This window comes from Silene latifolia, chromosome 2 (genome assembly GCF_048544455.1).
Source record: "Silene latifolia isolate original U9 population chromosome 2, ASM4854445v1, whole genome shotgun sequence".
Lineage (NCBI taxonomy): Eukaryota > Viridiplantae > Streptophyta > Magnoliopsida > Caryophyllales > Caryophyllaceae > Silene > Silene latifolia.
The window spans coordinates 189,204,309-189,222,323 of NC_133527.1; the positions used below are offsets into that span (position 1 = coordinate 189,204,309).

An 18,015-nucleotide genomic window follows, 5' to 3' on the forward strand; every position below is an offset into this window, starting at 1 on the left:
GAGTACAATAAAATAATTTTTACCAAAAAAAAAAATATACCATAAAATGAAATACAATACATACAACAATCTTATTTTAACCTTTATATCATTTCTGTTTATACTTGCACAAATAGGATCCTACATCCAGTTGTATAATACTCATTATACAACTGCCTAGAATTCGAGCTAATATATAAAGAACTCGAACTATATATTTTGAGCTTATGCTTACCTATTCCAACAATTCTTCATATTTTTAGTATATGTTTCGAGTTCTTGGCATTACATCTACTAATGGTTCAACAACATTTTAATTACATCAGATTATGAGTCTATATAGAGTCTTTTGATTCTAATTGTAATGTAGAGTTTTTTGTTGAAATTTTATATACAAACTAGTTTTAAGTTACTTTTATATCCTTATTGATCTGTTGCTTATGATATTAAACATGACTTGTCAATTACATTCCCCAAGGCTTTTGCAAGTCATCTAAGTAGTCGAGCTATTATCTATAATACATGTGTTATTGAACATAGAACTCGAGCTTATATAAAAAAAAAAAAAATTGAGCCATCAGTCATTAGCCATTGAAGCTCCACCGCGTGACTTGCCAATTGAATTTCCCAAGCCTTTTGCAAGTCATCTAAGAAGTCGAGCTATTCCACATACTAGATACGTTATTGACAATAAAACTCGAGCTTAAATATGAAGAATTCGAGTCATCAGTCATCAATCATTGATAGTAAAAATTGATTTCGATTGAAGAAAGAGAGTAATAATAGTTGATTAAATAAATTAGAGGGAGAAGATGATTAAGGCATAATGGAAAAAGATGGATATATAAAGAATTCGAGCCAACGGTTATCAGCCAATAAAGCTTCGTCCACCATTGATGGTAAAAATTGATTAATTTCTTAATGATTTTGATTGAAGAATAGTTGTAATAGTTGATTGAATAATTTAAAGGGAAAAGATGATTAATTTGTATAAGGGAGGAAGATGGAGATTAGTAGTTAGAATAGGGAAGCAGTTATGGAGAAGAGGGATTACGTTTAATTTGTTTTAGATTTGTTATTTTAAGATTTAATAATTATATTAGAGAAAGACTAAAATAACCCTGGATGTAATTGTATAGTCTACGAGCTGTCATTTATATGTCAACTAATTTAATTGACAAACTCACGATGGATAACACTCATAACCTGGATATAAAACTGTCAATATAAGACTCTTGCTAATGTGCCACCTATGCCATGGCCCCCAAAAGTCTTGTTTGACCACCCACCTATGTCTCACCATTGAATTGGATTGAATTTGCACCAAAAAATTGAATAGATTGATGAACTTGTCTCATAAGACTGACCAAATTAGGAGACACCAAAGTCTCAAACAAACCAAGACTATATAAAACACAAACACATAAAACTCTCAACATTCATTCATTCATTCATTCTGTCCACCAAAACCCAAACACCCACCACATGCAATCTCTCTTAAATCTTACACCATCTTCTTCATTTTCACATTAATTCAATCAATCAATAATAATTCTCAAAAACAATAAAGTTGGAAAATGGGGATTGAAAAAGGAAGGGAAATGTTAGAAAAAACGATAGAAAATGCAGGAGGATGTGCAATCATTGATGGTGGTTTCGCAACACAACTTGAAAAACATGGCGCTTCCATTAATGACCCTCTTTGGAGTGCTCTTTGTTTGATTCAAGATCCTCATCTTATTCAAAGGGTACCTTTTTATTTCAATTTTTTTATTTAATCCAAGGCTTGTCTTATACAAGCATATTGTAGAAAAGGGTTCTACTTTTCAATTAATGTGGACCGATTTCTCGATGGTTGTATCCGTTTTACTATATTCTGTAAACCCGCTTTACAAGAGACATGAGACTAACGGTTAATCTAATGGGTTAATGTTAATTAATCGAATTCATTGTTATGTAATATTTGGATGTACATAATACATTGTTGTAAGAAAGTGACATTATTTGAATATTTGTTTTGCAGGTTCATTTGGAATATATGGAGGCTGGTGCAGATATTTTGGTGACTTCATCTTATCAGGTTTGTCTTGACGTTTACTAATAGCTCCGTCTCATTCATTTGTTTACTTTTTCATTTTATGTGGGGAATATTTTAATCAAAGTTAGACAAAATTACGGGACTGTTGACGAGTAGAATGTTTTTTTTTTTTTTTTTTTTTTTTGTATGGTTGTGATGCACAAATTAAATAAATTTATTTTGACTGGTGTTCAAAATCTCTAGAGGTTGGTAAGGAAAATGCCAAACATTCAACTACCTCATTCTCCTAGCAGAATAAATTAAAATTAAACAATTGGTCAGAAAATTGGATTAGATTTCTTGCTTAAAGTCTTGGTGACTTGCTGAGTTGGTAACAATTGACAATAAGTATGTTTTTTTTTTGGTGTAAACCATCCGGATTCGAGCCGGGTAGGACCACTAGGGTGATAAAGCTCTTCCTCATGAGTTTTAACACTGCTGCATTCCCAGGGATCGAACACGAGATCTCTGGTTAAGCTAGAACAACCCCTTGCCAGTTGATCTAAGTGCTCATGGGTATTGACAATAAGTATGTGACATGATGTCAATGTAATACGGATTACAGTATATATTATAAATGGACATAGGTACGTGAATTACCTCGCTGTTTGTCAATAGACATTGGCAGACATGTGGTCAAAGTGAAGTGTCAAAGTAACATAAACACGGATATTTCACGGAACTAATGTGGATATATCATTAGACTGGCAATGAACCCTTCTTGAGATGATGGTGAAATATGGGTAGAAGTTATGGGTTATGGGGTCTGTTCATTGATTGGACTTGCAATGCCAGGCTTGTTTGGTATCTTGTGGTATATGTTTTCGACAGCAGTGTTGCGACTGATTTGTTGTCAAGGCCCTAACTTTGTACTTTGTAGGGCCTGTGGGGTTTCGAGTTAAATGAGTCATGAATGCAGATCAATCTACCCACGATAAGTCTAATTCCTCCCTTTGTTAGTGAGGCAGTGAGGATTGGATCATTTTTATGGTATTTGGCTTATCAGACAGATAGACATACATTCGAGTATCAAGTAACAGGAAGATCTTGGCTTAGGATGATAAAAAGATCGTAAATTGACTGAAAAGAATAGCTTTAGCGGCAAAAAGAATGAGGAATGATACGTATGAGTTAACACAACAATAACAGTACCTTAGTGCTGCCGACATTATTTCATTTCTTGATAAATTTAGACGTACTTTTGTGCTGAATGGCTGCCAATAATGTAGATATGCCTTTCACATACAGGCAACGATACCAGGGTTTCTGTCGAGGGGTATGTCAATGGAAGAAGCGGAGTCATTACTTGTGAAGAGCGTTAAACTAGCAATTCAATCCCGAGATGAGTTCTGGAGTACCGTTAGTGTAATTGCAGAAAATAGTTATAAGAGGGCCTTGGTTGCAGCATCTATTGGAAGCTATGGAGCTTATCTTGCTGATGGCTCTGAATATAGGTAAGTTTATATATAGTTACCGTTTGTTGTGAACAAAAATGGGATTAAAAAGGACTATATAAGAGAAGAATTAACGTCCCTCTACGAGTACAGTGGATTTGATTCAAACATGTAAATGAGTAAATTTATGCATATGTTTTTGACAGTGGAATTTACGGGGATGATGTTAGCTTGGCTAAGCTTAAAGATTTCCATAGGCGAAGATTACAGGTTCTAGCCGGAGCTGGCCCAGATATACTAGCATTTGAAACGATACCTAATAAACTTGAAACTCAGGTTTGTACATTCTGTTTAAACCGTGTCAATGTTTATTTGTCGCGCTCAAAAGCTCTTATGAGACACTCTTTCATGGTAAAAACCAACCATAAATAATTGAGTTGACCTCACCGTCTCACACAAGATTTACTGCAATTCACCATCTCATACCGGAAAAATTTGAATGTACTAATATGTGTTGCTTGCTTGCGTCATTGTTGTATCAACATTTTGAGGCATCACAATCTTATGTCAAACCTGCAGAAATTTGATATTTTTGTGGCAAATGTAATTACATTTATGAATTAATTTCAGGCTATAGTAGAGCTGCTTGAGGATGAAAACATCGACATTCCATCGTGGATTTGTTTCAGCTCTGTAGATGGGGAGAATGCTCCGTCAGGGGAAAGCTTTGAAGATTGTCTAAATGTAATAAATAAGAGCAACAAAGTAGCCATGGCAGGAATCAATTGTGCACCACCCCAATTTGTAGATACTCTTATCCGCAGATTTAAGAAGGTAATAATGCAGTAATTACTGTTTGTTTTTATGTACAGTGGAAACAATATGGATTCGAGCTATTATTATTTTTGCTTAAATTTGACTTCGTCTATGTGTTCATCTCGTACATTCACAGCTAACCCACAAGATGATAGTAGTTTATCCAAATAGCGGGGAAATCTGGGATGGAAGAGCTAAAAGATGGCTGGTATGTCACAGAACACTGTAAATCCCGGAGTTTTTATTCTATATAGTTGGCTTGTATACGTTTACTGTTTCGAATGGAACACAAGAGTCGGTATTCTTTGGCCTTGCAATATGATGAAATCCAGCATTGATGGATTTCAAAAAAAATTCGCTTCTTATATTGTGGTGTGGCAACTGGCCAACGCGATTTCTAATGCATTTTTCCGGGTTTGATCAAGTACATCTGATTTTGAGCCATTTTTGAGCCATTTTTGAGCAATAATGTTAAGAGCATGTACAATAGAGAGGAGGATATGATCCTCTTATTTTTTCTTTTTCCCTTTCTTTTTTTGACACATCACTTTTTCTATGACCCACTTTATTTTCTAACATCTACATCCTCTTCATAAAAGTTTCCTCTATATTTTACCACAATAGAGAGGATCCTCTAATACTTCCTCTCTACAATAAATTATTCTTATAACATTTTATAAATTAAAAAATAATTTGTTCATACTCCACATGGAAAATAATGGGTGGATATTTGGCACAAGGGCCAAAGATCAACTTCCTCTAATTTTAGAGGAAGTAGTGCTCTTCCTCTTACTAAGAGGATCCTCCATGTATGTTCCACAATAGAGAGGAGCTCCTCTTAGAAGAGAGAGAAGGCTAAGAGGAGGCTCAATCCTCTCTATTGTACATGCTCTAATAATCCCAAAAACACGATTTCTAACTGATCACATATGTGGACCTTTGTTTGGCAATGCAGCCTTCGCAATGTTCAGATGACAAAGCATTCACGTCGATGGCTCTAAGATGGCGCGAAGCAGGTGCTAAACTGATAGGAGGATGTTGCAGGACTACACCTTCAACTATTCGAGGCATTTCTAAAGCTGTAAAAGGGAGACCTTGAACATTCTCTATGACCGACCATCTTTGTTCAATCAATGTAGACTACCTTCAACTCCGTATCATTTACTTCATTCATGACTTTTTGTCGTTTTTCCTTCGTAAATTTAATTAACTATGCAACTAGCTTATCGGTCTTGCCATTTATCGTCAACCTCCATGCACTTTACTTATCTCGTTTTCTACTTTATCACTCGATAGTTTTCAATGTGATAGAAATTCATATGAAACCGCGATACTCATATTACCAGTTTGACGCCTTGTTATGTTTACACAACGGTCTCTCTCATGCAAGATTAATTATTTTCTACACATCATCGATCATGACTTTAAAAAAAATTGATATTTGACCCGATGTGGACATGTAACTAACAAAGCGATACCAACTCGATATACAACTAATATGACAGAAGAAAACAAAACAAGTTTCTGTAAATAAACCACTCTGTTTGCATTTTTTACAATTTCAAAACATACTCCATTCATAAAACATACTCTCTATACCATTAACCATGAGATTACAAACTGTATTATATATGCATAGTAAATAAAGTGTATTAAGAGATTAAGACAAATGGTTAAGAATTAAGGTGTAGGATTACAAATTGTGTTGGCTCTTACTCGTATTTTTTTTTGGGAGTAAATGGAGCCATATTGGCAATATGTTGCTAACGGAATTTGAACCCACCTTGACTTTACCAGCTACGCTAACTGGTATATGTTGTTAGCTCTTGTTGTTGGACGACGAGGAAGGATGTATCTTTTTATAAAAGCTTGAGAAGCAACCACTTTGCACCATACCCTTACTCTTATATGCACTAGACCCGCCATCATCATTATCATCATCATTATCGTTGTTGCTTTGAGTTATAGCGCTCTTTCGTGCTTCCCGCCTCTTAATCTCCTCCATTTTCTTCTGCTCGAGCTTTCGGAGAACGTAAACTTCGGCTATGCTTGATGCCATTGTTACAAAATGAAAGAATAAAGTTGCAAAATGTGGTTTAGAAGTGGAGTAGATGACTATATATAGTAAAAAAGGATCTTATGAATATATTGGGTTCGGTAGCTTTGTATTTATAGAAGAAATGGGATTGGGCTGCAAGAAAGAGCAATGGCCCACTAAATGTCAACGATAGAGGTTGTAGTAGGGCCCATACATCTTGAAGACTGCTCATCTCATTTGATTTGTGCTTGCTCTCCAAGATATGGTCATCTTTGGTGTAATTTGTGGTATTTAGGGTGTATAGTGACATCACTAATGACGACAATTTTTGACCCATAAAAATAAACTCATATTTTATTATATTTTCGATTAAATTGAATTAAACTGAACAGGGTCTGTTTAGATTTCTCTCTACGTTTTATAGGATAACCTTTTTCTAATCAATCAAGTTACAACATTGCGTTTGAGAAAAACGTGTTCATAAGTAATATGACTAAAAAATCGGCGTGCTAAAATATAACATTTCTGAGCTAAGTTAACAAAATTATGTGTGAAAATGACTAAATTATGATGTGATTTACACGAGTTTTTATTTAACTAAAGGTTATATGTCAAAAAAAAAACTAATGAGACACAGGATGAAATACGAAAATAAATGATTGATCCACATTCCTAATGACGCCTCACAAAGTAAACCTAAGAGGAAATGTCAAAAAAAAAAGACTATTAAAGGAAATGTCCGAGAACTGAGGTGTGTGGACTGTGTCAAAGATACATTCATGTTAATGGAAAATTTGAGCAGATGCATTGAGAAGTTTCTCAATAATTTACTTCAAGGACTCGCTGAGATGATGAGCTAAGCGGTTAAACTCTCCATTAGTCAGGAAAAAATCGAAAAATCATTTCAAAACTTCGTCATACTTCCACACAATCATCGAGGTATCCTAAGTTTGTTTCTGGTGAGGAAGACGTGGAGTACAAACGCAATGGCGATGATATCAGCTAGGCCTAGATGGCTCGTGTACAATCATATCTGTCCCTGAAACCGGGATTCAGGGAGCACAAGGTTCAAATATTCAATCACAAGCCTATTGTTGGATAACAAACCGTTCACATGCTATAATTGTACATCATTCACTTCTACAAGCCCGCTATGATTGCCAATAATCATCCTCCAAAAGTGACAAATATAAATACCAGAAATATTACACAACTAATCTGCAGGCTTTATGCTGTGAATTAGTACGACTTGAGCAGCAAATAAAACGACATACCAATTTGTTCGATTATCTGCCGAATCAGACAGTCTAGAACTCTAACGAAGTACATTGTCAGCTCTCTCTCCTTCCACAAACTATTGCTTGTATTTCAGATCCAAAGACTGCAAGGTAAAGTGGAGTCGCTGTATATGCAGTCAACCCTGAGGACTTGGGTCCTGGGGGTATTCTCGTCAATTGCTGCGTTGAATCTGGAAATACAGCGAGCCAAGCAATCAACGTCTGGGGCGCTTACTGTAAGGGGCCAACCCTCCACCATATCCATCGGCATAAGCCCCTCCCGAGTAAGCCCCTCCCGAGTATCTCATATCTGCACTCTCGTTATACATTCCATATGTGCTGCCACCTGGAAGAGGCAAGGAATGTTTCAGAAAAGCAAATGTAACCTAAAATGCATTATACTATGTTTAAAGATCTGACAATAATATAGTTCTCTCTGTTTCAACGAGTAAGCCTCATTTAATTTATTTAGTGAGGAATCAAATGAGGCATGCGGGTCGAAATAAGAGTAGAAAACTACAAGTGAAGTGAGACAATACAATTGCAAAAAGTTGTTGATTGAGTCATTAAGCTACAATTATAACTTAAAATTGACCCACTGAGATTGAGGTGATAAAACAGCAAGAATGGTCATTCAACCATTCTTAACCTGAAATTGTTCTAGTATTTGCAGAAATACTACGTAGGAAGGTTAGCTAGTTACCAAGTCCATGTGGTCTCCTATCCATGCCCAGGTGCTCTGCTCGAAGCTTCTCAATTTCCTGAGACATTCCCATAAGACTCTTCTCCATAGCTTGCTTTTGTTCTACCTGTTCCTCATTTGCTTTTTTCTCATAGTCGAGAGCTCTCCTAGATATAGCAAAAGAATAAAATTAGAAATTAAGCATTTCACATAAAAGATCCTAAACTGCTCAAGATGAAGATGGAGTAGGTATGATACATAGCTTGCTATAATGGTGGCTCCCTAAGAATCCTAACCACGGGCCAACATGTTAATGACATGGTTACTCGGCTTCAAAACATATCTTATAATGAGAGCCTGAAAGGTAAAATTGCAAACTCTTCTCCCCTAAGTGGTAACGAGGACGAGAAATAAAATCTTATTCAAAAAGACCCTTGCAAAGAATCCGTAGAACCCTACATATTTACTACCCTATTCTAAACCAGGAAGCTGCGAGTTCATTTTAACAGTGCCATTCCAAATTTTGGTAAAGCAATCTAGTGGACCAACAGCAAACAAACCTTTCTTGGCTTCTTCAAGTCCCTATGCTATCCCAATATCATACACATAGGGCAAACAACCCACACACACTCGACCTCCAACTTAGGAATTTATAGTACTCTATCTTTTCATGATTTGAAGTGTAGTTTCTCATGCATCAATACTGCCAAGATAAGGACCGCCCATTGGTATATAGAAGTACAAAAATAACCCTGATTCTGAGAGCATAAGGTTGATAATGAGAGGAATAAGTTTCACTACAACATCCACAAAACAACCTCACCACCTCAAACGACCAAACCACCACTGCAACATGAAGGTGTCATAGCTAGAATCCAAGTGAGTTCTAGTTTTCACTTTTAAGGCAATACCTTTGTTCCAGCCAGCATTCAAGGATATGAGTATGGATGTGTACTTGACCCTTACCAATCCAACCATTCTCCTAGCACTAGCCAAAAGGGAGGCTCGTATCACAAAAGTAGAGGAAAAAAGGGTGTGTGAAACCTTTGGTATAATTTCAGTGATTCTAAGCCTTAAACTCAGATTTATCCCTTTTCGTTTCCCGAAATCTCTAAATAACTCACTGTTCATTCAATTTCTACTCTATAGACATGTCCATGTATCAATGTCCTTGATTTTCGCCGTCTCTCAAAATTCGAGTCATGATGAATCTGAAACTTGGATATGTACCCGTATTCAACTCCAATAATCGTGTCCACGCAGCATGGTCGCTTCCCTTAAAGAAATATGTAACAGCTCCAACTCGACTTGGATTCTAACCTTGTCTAGGAAATATATCAGAAAGGTCTGGGCTTTAAGGTTTTGGGCAATGTGCGGCTGAATTTAAGGAGTTATCCATCTAGTAAAAGGGGTAAACGTGCGGTGGAGTACACAATTTCATTTGTCAGGAGATTTGGGATCATGACATCAAAGAGCCCCACCAACCACACCCCCAACCCCCACCCCCACCCCCAATAAATAAATGCTTGGTCTGACAAGAAAAAGCAAAAGGAGAAAAAAAGATGAATGACTAGATAAATTGTCAACCTGGCTTCAGCTAATTCCTTGCGAAAGTGATCTACATCAGCTCTCAACCCACTAAATTGCTTATTTTCAGATCGCAAACGGGCTATGTCTTGCGTGAGACCCTGAATTTGAGCAGTCAAATCGTGCCTCAGGGCACTCAATTTCTGAGCTTCACCTCTCAGTCGTAAAACTTCTTCTCTAAGAGGTTTAGTAGCTCGGAGATCAGCTTCCAGCTTCATGTTTCTGTCAGCCAAGCCCCTAGTCTTCGCATCTTTGTCGGCGCGAATTTTAACTATCATATCACGCAACCTGCGCATTTCACTTTTAGCAGCACCCAGTTCCTTTTCGATACTCACATTTTCTTCTATGAAATGGCGATTTTCAACAAGTATCCTCTTATTTTCTCTATGTTGAATTTCAATTTCCTCTTCCAGAGCCATAGGATGAACAGGAAGAGGTCCGGGTCCCCTGTTTATATGTGAGCGGGGCCCGTCTCGAAAACCATGAAACTCAGCAGGGTGACGAGGCATACGGTTTCTCCCTGCCATGCTATATATAATGCAGAAGAACAGAAAAATGATACTCGGATAAGAGAACACGGGAAAGGAAAATAAAGGTAGAGAGTAACCATGAAAGAAAGAAGACAGTAGCAATAAGAACATGAATCCCTAAAAATCTACGTAGTGAAGAATCTTGTACTAAGCATCTACCCTATTCTACACCAATTCTACATAATACTTAGGGGTTGTTTGGTAAGGGGTAATTGGGGAAGGGAAAAGGCAAGGGAATGAAACCCCTCTCCCCAGCAACCACCGCCATACCCACCAACCCCTCACCCCCGCAACCACCAGGCCCATCGTCTCAACCATATCAGAACTCCACCGCCCCCAAAACGCCCATGCGACAATTATTTACCTCCCTAAGCCACCGTCGTCTGCCTTCTCTTAGCCAATCGCAACACAACCTCCTCCATCTTACCTTTCTTTTGTTGATAGTTGACCTAAATTGTTAGATCTACAACATCACAACAATGATTACTGTCAAAAAACACCATAATTGGTTTGCTTGGAAAAATTTGAACCGAAAAGTCGTCTTGTGTGTCGGATATGTTGCTGCCAAAATAGCAAGGTTCTGGTGATGGTGGCCTGTTTCGGTGGTGATTAGGACAGTTTCGGTGGTGGTTGGGCCAGTTTCAGTGGTGGTGGAGATGTTTTAGGGTGGGGCATGGTTGTTTGGGATAGGCATGAGAGGGAATTTTGGGTGGTGGGATGGTGGTCGTTGATATGGGTAACTTCTATCATTCCCTTGCATTTAATTATCAAACAAGTGATTAAAACAAAGGAAAGTCATTTTCCTTCCTTTCCATACCCTTTCCCTTTCCCTAGTTGTAACCAAACGCGCCCTTAGTTTATGAAATGAGCATATCCAACTTCACTACGAATCACTGAAACCTCTTCCCAACATGAGCGCACTTGACTCGTTAATGTTAATAACCTATTCCCCATAGCAGATGTCCTACTTGAGAATTGGACGAAAGCACTCTCGGACAGCAAGCTTGTATATATCAAATCAGAAAGGCTCCTGCTTTCAGTTTGAGTTCAATAGTTCATCATTCACAACGTGTGATTCTTTTTTAATTACCCCCTTCAGTTCAATCATCCACACTTCAAAACTCTAGGGGAAATCAGCGGGATACTTAACATAAAACTTTTATCAAATGTTATCTACCGATAAAGGCAATCTGGCACAATACTGCTGGAAGAAGTGTACCTTTTGTTGATGATTTAAGCGTGATACATGTAATCTACCTACTAATTTTTTTGAGCCACGCCAAAAAGGTGTATGAGCAATATATCAATTCCAAAAAGGCAGACTTAACAGAGGAATCTGAATAAGCTTTAACTTATTACAGTTCTTATATCACCAATAATCAGAAAGTGAATCTCCCAAAAAAAAACTTGCACACAGTTTCTAACTACATTTTAGAAAGAATGATATGCAAGTCAGCTAAAAATTATTGACAAAGAAAATGAGACACTGGGTCTGTCTAGGCATTCTCCTTGTCTCGATAAAAAAAAAACTATATATCCTAACAGCAAGTGTGTATCATCCATGTCAAGCAGAGCCCAATAACATTGTCTCGCTGTAATTGAACTAGGTGTTTTGCTTTGGAAATGCCTAAATTATTAAGAAACCGTCAAGCATGGTAATGAAAGTTTACAAACAGACACAAAACATCAAACAACTTCGTGTTAGGGTGCCTTTTAACTAGTCTGGATGGGTATGTACTATGTAGACAAGAATGAAAAAATAATCTACCTACTAAATCCTTGTGTCCACCAATAAAATTTTTTATGTATTTCTAAGGCGCTTCACTGCTACTTGACAAAGGTACCAACACATCCTTTACTATTTAAGGAGTACTTTATTGACACATCTTACACAGCTTCAAACTTGTAGATATCATTTAGAAGGCACTGTGAGTAAAGCCGGGTTCAAAATAAAGCATGTTGACAGGCATGACAGCAAAACAAAAATACTGAACAATGCCACAGAATCTCCAGTATGATTTTATGAAATACATCAATCACAGTCCTAGACAACAAAGAGGAGTCTCTGCCAGATTCTGAACATTCTACACCAAAACAACTCCCTTCCCACATTTTTTTACAGCACACACGATCATTTTGACATTCAAGGCGGCACGCCATATTATACATAGGGTATCAAGTCAAAAACTAAATTAACAAACAGCTATATTTCGGACACAGATATAAGTAACCCGCACGGGTACACATCCAAGCTCCAAGTGTCCAACGAAGACTGGATATTAGACTCAAAAAGAAAAAAAGATGTTCTGCAATTCTGCCAAAATCCAAATGTCGGATCTGCGGACTTACATGAAAAGGCCGAGAAGCAGTGATATAGGAGTACATAGTTTACCAAAACGTTGACACAGGCTTGGGGAACACAATAGTGGGACGGTGTAAGTAATACATGAAAAAAGTTCACCAATAGATTAAGCAACAAAAGCCGTATAGAAACTCCCAATATCTGCAGTAAAACAAGACAGAGCTGGCTTTCCAGACAGAAGTAAACCACATCATTAATTCACCCTCTGAAAAACAGTCGAAAGCACTAGGCTTCTTACCACACAAATAGTAATGTTATCATAAGCTCGTAACCTTGAGCTCGTTCATTAGAAGATAGAAGGCTTACGCAGTAACACTCATCCATGGAGGCCCCTCGCTCAGTCTCATGTTTAAAAAGAGTAACCAACATGCCCAACTATAGTATCCACCTTATAGATCAGGTTTTGCACAAATTGCCATGGAAGGCAAAGAAGCATAAAGACAATAGAAAAAGGTAAGTGATTACACCATCGGAACAATCAACTATTCCACGGGAATTTACTAACTAAACTAAACACGGAAGAAACCTATTATATATATATCTGAGGAAGAGCTTGATTTGAGCGCAAAATCATTCCTATCCCATAAAAAAAAAAGTAAAGAAGATACAAGATTTTCGATACTTTCCACAAGCATGAATGTATAATTATATAACCGGCAGCACGGTGCCATGTCGAATTACCACTTGCCCAGATTACTACATCAAACAATCTCCAATTATACAAATCTAATACAAAAAGTTCACGACTTTCTGATCACGCAACATCCCACAGCTCAATTGAATTCGAACTAACCTAACCCTAAAATTGAATTCGCAATTAACAGCCAAATTTCTTCTAATAACAGCCAATTCACGCGATAATGAAATTGAATATCACTAGCTTCTCCGTAATTGGTAGAATTCATCTATACAGTAACTAATAAAGAATTCAAACAAATAGAGAAAATTGAAAAAATGAAAAATCGATATGAAGAAGAGAGATAAAAAAAGAGGGGTGAAACTTACAGAAGAACGTCGGAATAATTAGGGTTTGTCGCCGGAAATTAATTGTAATTGAAATTGGGAACCCAATAATTTCAACGCCTCTGGGATAGAAGTATAGAACTTGGGATTCTAGGACTTGCCAAGTTACGAATCTTTGATACTAGAGCTTATATATGGGATATTAATCCGATGGAGGGTGAGTATATGGGGTATGAGGCTATGTTTTTTTTTTGACATAATTTTAGCTTTATTCGATTCAATTAGGTTTGGTTTAAGTTCGAGTTTAGTTCAGTTCATACTGTTATAAATTAGCTCTTATTTTAGCTCAGTTCAGTTAATTTCAGCTTCATTCAATTTAATTTTGTTCAATTTAATTGAGCTCTTTTCAACCGTAAATTACATGGCCTTATGGGCTATGGCTATGTATGTTTTGGGTGTAAGGTGAGTCAGAGGGATAATTTTGATGACAATAGGGTTTGAATCTGAGTTTGTGTACCTATGACTTTACCAGCTACGCTAATCGACATGTACTTGGAGCTGTATGTGAAAACTGAAAAGGTTAAGTTTTATTTCTATGTGAAAACGTAGTTAAGGGTATTGTTCCGGGCGTAATTCCAGAGCAAGTATAGTTACCACCCGTGGCTTGTTGAATGATGTCTTGAGTTGGATTCTCCTTTGGTCTTAATTGTTCCTCTCGGCCTCTCCTGCAACAATGAACGAACTGAGGGCTTGGCTTTGTGCCAAGCGTACTCACTCCGACGCTCAAGTCAGTAACTTAGAGAGGTAAGTTGTTACTTGGCTGAATGTATATTGTAGAGAGATAAGGAAGATATTACCAGATGAATAGTGTATTAGGTTTAGTTGTGTATTTTTTGGATCCTTTCCTCAATGAAGGTTGAGGAGTATTTATAGGCTTTCACCTTTTGTCACGTAGTGGCCAAGTGGCCAAGTGGCTAGCAGGTGGAAAGACTGATCTACCCCTCGGCCGAGGTTTCTATGGCGGGCCGGCGGGCCCTGTTGACTCACCGCCGAGGGGTCTTGGATATGAGTACGCGGGTATGTGCCCTACCGGGCAAGTTGTCATGCCGAGACCAGCCGTGGCCGACGGGTCGACGGCTAAGTTTGTCTAAGTCGTTGACTTCTTTGTGGATATCTTTGACCTTGCTCAATATGTTGACTTGGTCGGCGGTGCAGAATATGCCCCATCAATTTGCCCCGCCGTAGTCTATGCCGTGGTATGGGCTCCGATGTACGTTTGAGCGTATATTCTGCGTAAGTAATTTGCGGAAAATTTCTGCATCGGCTTCTTCTGCGGCGGCTTCTTTTACCTCGGCCTGGTCTTTCTTAGGCCGTACCATATCCCCCCTCCACATGGATGTGTAAAGGGCATCCGATGTGGAAAAGAAAGTGACGCTGGCCGAGACCAGGATTGAGTGTGCCGGTTGTTTTTGATTGCCCCCGGCCGGCGCTACTTAGCTTGGTTGACCATGTGGCCGGCGGAGAACAGATGCTTGGGAATTTGTTGAGGAAGGTGAATAGGCAAGGAGATATGAATAGGCGTGTTGAAGACGCTTGGTCACTGTTGCATTGATTGACGTCTAACTGTTGCAACGATTGACATCCCGTGGTTGCATGTCCGACACGTGTCTGCACGTTGATTGGTTGACGCTTCACGGGTCATTCTCACGATTGGTCCTTCTTCATGGGCTTTTTCCTATAAATAGGGCAGTTATCCCGTGAAATTGGCCACCAATTTCATTCTCCCAAAAATTTTCTCTAAACTTTCAAGGGTTTCATTGTCTTCTAATTTTCAGAGTTGTTACTCCGGCGGGTGTTTTTCTTCAAGGTAAACAAACAAACTTCCCAACTTCTTTAACTTTGTAAATCTTTATTGTAAACATGTCTTCTGCTGATGCTGGGCCTAGTAAACCGGCGCCGGGGGGTTCCCCGTCGCGTCTTGATGAGGAGGAGAAGTTGGACGCCCTCCTGATAAAGCCTGGGGGCCCTAAGTCTCCTTCTCCTGAAGTCGATCCTCGGATTTTGGAGGAGTGGGAGGATGACTCTGATGTCGATGACGACGCAGACGATTTTGGTGATGATGCTGAAGAGGCTCGTCCCAAAGAGGTGAGGCGGTACGTTATGGATCACGGTGAGGTCTGCAAGTTACGCGTTGACCGAGCTTGGACACATAAGTTTGCCGTTGTTGTTCGGTGGTGAGAAATTTTTCGAGGGTCACTTCTTCTTTGGCAGGGGATACAAGATTGTTATCCCTGAGGAGGGCCAGGCCGTCTGTTGCCCTCCGCCGGGCCATACCGGCGTATACATGCGACATTTGGAGTACGGGCTCCGGTTTCCGCTGAATGAGCACGTCATGGCCATCATTAAGGCTATGAACGTCGCTGTGGCCCAACTGCATCCGTTGGCCGTGAGGACGATAGTCGGCTTCGTGTGGCTTTGTCTCTTCAAGGGGGAGGCCCCGACGGTAAATTTATTCCGCCGGCTTCATTATCTCCAACCGTCAATCTCTGGCCGCGTCGGTTGGTAGAGTGTGCACACGGAGAAAGGTTATGTCTCTGTTGACAAACTTACTTCTTGCAAAGACTGGAGAGATCGGTGGGTGTATGTTAAGGTGCCGGATGACTATCCGCTGCCCCTCTCCTTTCAGCACCAAGTGAATTTGCGGTGTGAGACTAAGGCGGAGCATGACAGATGGGTCAGCCGGAAGAAGCTTAAAATGGATGTCAGCAAGGTCCTTCTTAAGGAGGACGAGAGGTTGGCGATGAGGCTTTTCGAGGTGGACAAGAGTGGGCTGCCGAAAAGATGGATCCCCCCAACGCAGATCATTCTTCAGGATGAGCCGCTTTGCCATGTCGGCCTCATACCGGCCCTAGCACAGGGTGAGTGGGGTCGGTGTGAGGCCCATCACCGTTCTCATTCTGTCTCGAATTTTGACTTATTTCTTCTACTTAACTCTTGCTTCGTTTCTTTCGCAGGCCACTTTGGACCGGACCTGTCTGAGGATATCCTCCGGAGAATGGGGCTGCACAAAGATAAAACTGTTGCTAACTTGCATCCCAAGGCCCTAGCCCATGACCGCAAGACGTCGCCGAATGATCTTATGGATCAGCAGCTGAAAAGCTTGAATGTGGTGGAGGCCCAGGCGAGGGTTGTAAGTAACATGCCGCGCCGTACGCGAAAAACAAAGCCTTCGGCGGTGATGGCGTCGACATCGGCTCCGCCTTCCATCCCCCCTGTTCAGAAGGAGACGGTGGAGATCGTTTATATCTCCAATGGGGATGACTCCGATGAGGAGGAGGGGTCGCCCCTTGTCCGTAAAAGAAAGCAGACATGTAACACCCCGGTTTATGAAGGAGCCTTTAGCAAGACATTCCCTAATAAACCGAACTGTTACCATCTCGGTTTCCCGAGGTAGTGAATAACAAATTAAACTCCAAGGCAAATTATATAATTACTTTAACTTAATTATTACAAAACCTCTTTTACATCAAATTACAAAGAACCAACATAAATGAAAGTGAAAGTCTTCTAAATGATGATCTAGCTACTAAGTCTTCTGATCCAGTGTCTCACGCCCATCAAGCTCCCGTCCTATCTTTTAAACTGTCAAGTCCGCTTCGCCAATATTTGGGTCATCACGGTGTTCACGAATACACGGGGTCAACCACGAGGTTGAGTAGGGAATACAATGAAACAACAAAATATGATATGCATGCTCCTCCGTCACCTCCATCTCCATCTCAACTCATATCTCATAACCCGGACAACCCAGCCATACCGATCCCAGGTAGACTATATATATCGACCGTAGCCGATCCGCACTCGCTTGTTGAGGACACCAGGGCAAGTCCTGCAGAACCCGCCTGGGCCTTATCACAACATCATCATCACCACACCACGTCACCACAACATCCTCCATCTCCAATGCATATGAATGCTCAGGAGAAATTAATGCAACACAATATGTATATCATTGCACCGATCAACCATAAAATCATGCGGTTACCAAATGTTGTGATAACATACTCAATACGATCAATTCAGTCAATCACATTCCAGTATATGAATCATAATATAAATCAACAACCACGAATCAAGTCAACGTTCACAGTTTGGTCATATGAAACACAAACAAGTCAACACAATTCAACAACAACGATAATGAGTCAAGTGTATTTCCCTACCTTTTCGCAATCCGAGCTCAAACAAGAAATCAATTATGATCCTTCACCTATCCATCACCTACATAACATAACTATGTATAATTACCA

The 18,015-nt window shown here is 39.4% G+C and overlaps 2 protein-coding genes across 2 annotated transcripts; one reads left to right on the forward strand and one right to left on the reverse strand.

Annotated features, from left to right (window-relative positions):
- The first annotated feature begins 1,199 nt into the window (after nucleotides 1-1,199).
- LOC141643961 (homocysteine S-methyltransferase 1) lies at nucleotides 1,200-5,515 on the forward strand. The gene is made up of 7 exons (XM_074453368.1): nucleotides 1,200-1,727; nucleotides 2,003-2,059; nucleotides 3,305-3,510; nucleotides 3,657-3,786; nucleotides 4,081-4,284; nucleotides 4,403-4,474; nucleotides 5,222-5,515. The coding sequence occupies exons 1-7, from the start codon at nucleotides 1,557-1,559 to the stop codon at nucleotides 5,363-5,365; spliced, it is 984 nt and encodes a 327-aa protein (XP_074309469.1). The 5' UTR covers nucleotides 1,200-1,556; the 3' UTR covers nucleotides 5,366-5,515.
- A 1,862-nt stretch (nucleotides 5,516-7,377) lies between these two features.
- Nucleotides 7,378-13,947, reverse strand: LOC141643949 (protein FLX-like 3). Its single transcript, XM_074453355.1, has 4 exons — nucleotides 13,748-13,947; nucleotides 9,851-10,378; nucleotides 8,285-8,430; nucleotides 7,378-7,927 (listed from the first exon to the last, which is right to left on the reverse strand). Exons 2-4 carry the CDS (start codon nucleotides 10,375-10,377, stop codon nucleotides 7,797-7,799), a joined length of 804 nt encoding a protein of 267 aa, XP_074309456.1. The 5' UTR covers nucleotide 10,378; nucleotides 13,748-13,947; the 3' UTR covers nucleotides 7,378-7,796.
- Nucleotides 13,948-18,015: the final 4,068 nt, after the last annotated feature.